This window comes from Lucilia cuprina, chromosome 4 (assembly GCF_022045245.1).
Source record: "Lucilia cuprina isolate Lc7/37 chromosome 4, ASM2204524v1, whole genome shotgun sequence".
Taxonomy (NCBI): Eukaryota; Metazoa; Arthropoda; class Insecta; order Diptera; family Calliphoridae; genus Lucilia; species Lucilia cuprina.
The window spans coordinates 13,347,337-13,350,854 of NC_060952.1; the positions used below are offsets into that span (position 1 = coordinate 13,347,337).

A 3,518-nucleotide genomic window follows, 5' to 3' on the forward strand; every position below is an offset into this window, starting at 1 on the left:
AAATTAATGTTTTTCTTAGAAAATAAAATTACACAAAAACCATTCTAAATAAATGGGCATAATAAGTTGCTAATGGAGCACTGAGTAAGCGGATAGAACAATAATGTCTATAGCTAACAGGTTTAGTAAAGATTTTGCTGGGTTATTATCTATCTTCTATCTACATTTATATATAAAAATGAATGTGTGTTTGTTTGTATGTTTGAACATTATAGACTACTAAAAGTTTGAGCAGATTTTCTTAAAATATTTTTTATGGAAGAAAGCACACTGGGTGAAGTTGGTACATAATAAAAACTATACCCATTCAGATTTGTAAAATCTTCTATATCTTTTTACAATAGCATGTTTCAAATAGTTAAATTTTTTAAAAACTAAACAAAACACGAAAAAAGAATAACCAACACACATTCAAACATACCTTTTTTTTGCAATAAGGTATGTCTTTGTTGAGTTTTTTTTTTTGTCAAAGTAGGAAACCCACCATAGAGAATATAAATCTATAAAATTGCTAACAAACTCACCTGTAAAACCGGGTAAAGATATGGATAAAATTTTACTAAAAGGTTTTCGTGAGCGTAATAAATTCTGTTCCACAAACAAACCATCATGAGCGTAAATTTTAAAAACCACAACAGGTGTATATTGTAATGATGGATAAGACTTATGGTGCAAACTATACCACATATCCGTGGGAATAAATGAAGCCAATTCTATATTGGTTTCTTGCAGTATTTCATTAATTGATTCATTCATAAAAATAAATCGATAATGAAAATCATTAAGTGAATCATAATATATTTGATTTTGCAATTGTTGTTGTTTGGACTGATTATTTAGTTGGTAAGAATCATATACGACAATACCCGATATATTTGAACAGTTGGGATTCACAAAAAATACACTAATATTACGTGTAATATGACCATAAACACCCATATTTGATAAATTCAAAATTTCAACTGATGTGTCATTGTTGTTAGTAACCGGCAGGCTATCGACTGGTAATTTTACTTGACAATGACTATCTGATACAAGTTTTTCGGTTAACGCATCCATATAATTCTCAAATGTTTCCAGAAGACTATTTGTAGCATTTACCTCTGCCGACATTCTTAAAACTACAGGATCAGTAGCCATTAGATTATGAGTTATTTTTAAAACATCTCTAGATATTTCGATATCTTGACTATCAGTTACAATATTTTTTAATATTTCAGTGGTCAATTGTACGTCTGCAGGCAGCAGTTTGACTTTAGGTTTTTCCAACAGACTTAGTAAGGTTGTGGCGGTTTGACGACGTGTACTCATATCGCGTACTAAAAAATTTGATGCAGTCATATTACCATGCAAACTATTTAGTTCTTTACTTATGAGCTCTTGTCGTGTATGTTGCAAACATTTAAAATCTTTTAAATGTTCTATAGAAGACCATTTTGCTCTTTGCTGTTTATAATCATAAAAACATTTTCGTGTTAAATGAAGGCCATTTGGCTGTAGACATAAATCACGAAGACTAGAATATTCTCCTATTTTAGCTCGTTTCCAAGAATTTTGATGTAACGCCAGTTCACCATTATTTTCTATGATATAATGTTGAAATGCTTCGGCTTGACAAAACATACTGATGCGACAATCAATTAACACCGTCTTATTATCATAATTTTCCCATTTGGTACCGATCATGTCAGAATAACAACGGCGTCGTAATGGTAAACCATTTTTAACTGAACAGATATTTGGTAAGATGGCCCGTTCACCAGCCTTCGTACGATTCCATGTTACCCATATCATTTGGGTCTTGTTATCATGACTTATAAATTTATGTAAATATTCCTCATCTTTACAATAATTAAATAAATATTGCTCTATCTCATCACTGTTTTCATGCGATATATTATTAAAATGTATTTCATCTCTTTCGGTGTTTTCACTATTCGAACTTTTAGCTAATTTTAATTTTGTTTGATTTCTTGGCTGTAGTACAGTGCAATTTATTTGACTGAGTATTAGGTAAAGTATTGCTAGAAATTGCAAAATATGCATGTTTTAATTTATTCTGTATCGACACTTTCGTTTTTTTTATTTAAAGTTTAAAAACACATTTTCCGCGTATTATTTATTTTGTGGTATTTTCGTCTTCAACGTGACACGTTTATTCTCAAAAAATTACTAATTTGATTTTTCGAAAAATACCTGTATGTGGTGGCTACGAAACAATTTTAGTTGCTCTCTTTGAGCAGTATGTTAAAGAATAAAATCATGAAAATTATATGAATAAAATTTATTAATAAAGATGTTGTGAGAGTTTTACCGGCACTTCTTTAGGGAAATGCCTAAAAAGTGATAACTCGTAAAGATATGACACCACTGTTAACATAATTTTGGTAATGCGTCATCCTGTCATATGAGACATCAGAAAACTAGTATTTTCTCTTAAGTTAAATTCCGACCTTAATATATTTCTTCTTTTAAATATGCAACACCATAGTGTGTAAGCTTTTATATGATTTATTTATGGACAAAATAAAATAAATAAAAATAACTTAGTTAAAAAATTTATTTTGCCAATATAGAATTTTTACTTTATTATCCTATAAAATGTACATTATTTTGTATTCTGCATTGAAATCTTACAAATGAATTTTTGTTTACAAATGATTTTTTTGGTGTTCGTTTCATTTGATCAAATAACGCAGAAAATGTTAAACTTCTATAGACACCCAGCAAAAGCTTTCATTACGATGTAAGGGGTTAAATGCTGAAAAAAGTTATTGTAAATCGCATTAGGGCTTCACGATCAATATAGCTAATGCATAAGAAAGTACTTATGTAACACATTATTAGTAAGACCTTACTTCTTTGTAATCCAGTAATCTTTGTAAAGTATCTTGTTAGCAAAGTAATTACAATTAAATGTTATTATCTAGTTTTTGCTGGATAGTTAATTTTAATTGTACATATAAGCAAATTTCTTATATAATACAACAAGTGCACAGTAGTCGAAGTATCATAAAATGTAGGCATTTGAGAAGCCCTATATTAATATTTCGTAAAATGTAATTTACTTTATTAAAAAAAATAAGATTTTTTTTGTTACTGCAAAACTTTTAAAATGGTCTGCTTGAGTTCGTGGCCGTTGCTGGCAAATTTAAGCGCCATGCCCACTATTTTCAACCCGTTAGTTATTTTGATTACAATATATTACGATAAAAATTATAATGTAAAGCATAATATTACTCATCATTTTTGGGAATAAAAGAGTTACTTTCCAACTGAAACGCCCACCACTACTATTATATATTCCGCTCATTTTCATTTCTATTTTTGAAGATATAGTCAAAAGGTCCAGAAAATCAAATGTATATTTAACAGTTAAACCTTAAGAAAAAGTAAGAAAGTATAGTCGGGCGCGAAAGCAAGAAAGGTCAAAAGTATAATTCGAATTTCATTATATTTTCTTAAAAATTGCGACCTGTAATTTCTTACATTACTTAAAATACATTAAAACAAATTAT

General features: G+C 29.1%; 1 protein-coding gene across 1 annotated transcript in view; it reads right to left on the reverse strand.

Moving 5' to 3' along the window:
• The window catches only part of LOC111681566, an 8,415-nt gene extending 6,270 nt beyond the window's left edge, over positions 1–2,145 (reverse strand). Inside the window, exon 1 of the mRNA XM_046950205.1 lies at positions 517–2,145. Coding sequence (XP_046806161.1) covers positions 517–2,046 — 1,530 coding nt within the window. The 5' untranslated portion in view covers positions 2,047–2,145. The remainder of the gene's footprint in view (positions 1–516) is intronic.
• Between the last annotated feature and the right edge of the window lie 1,373 nt (positions 2,146–3,518).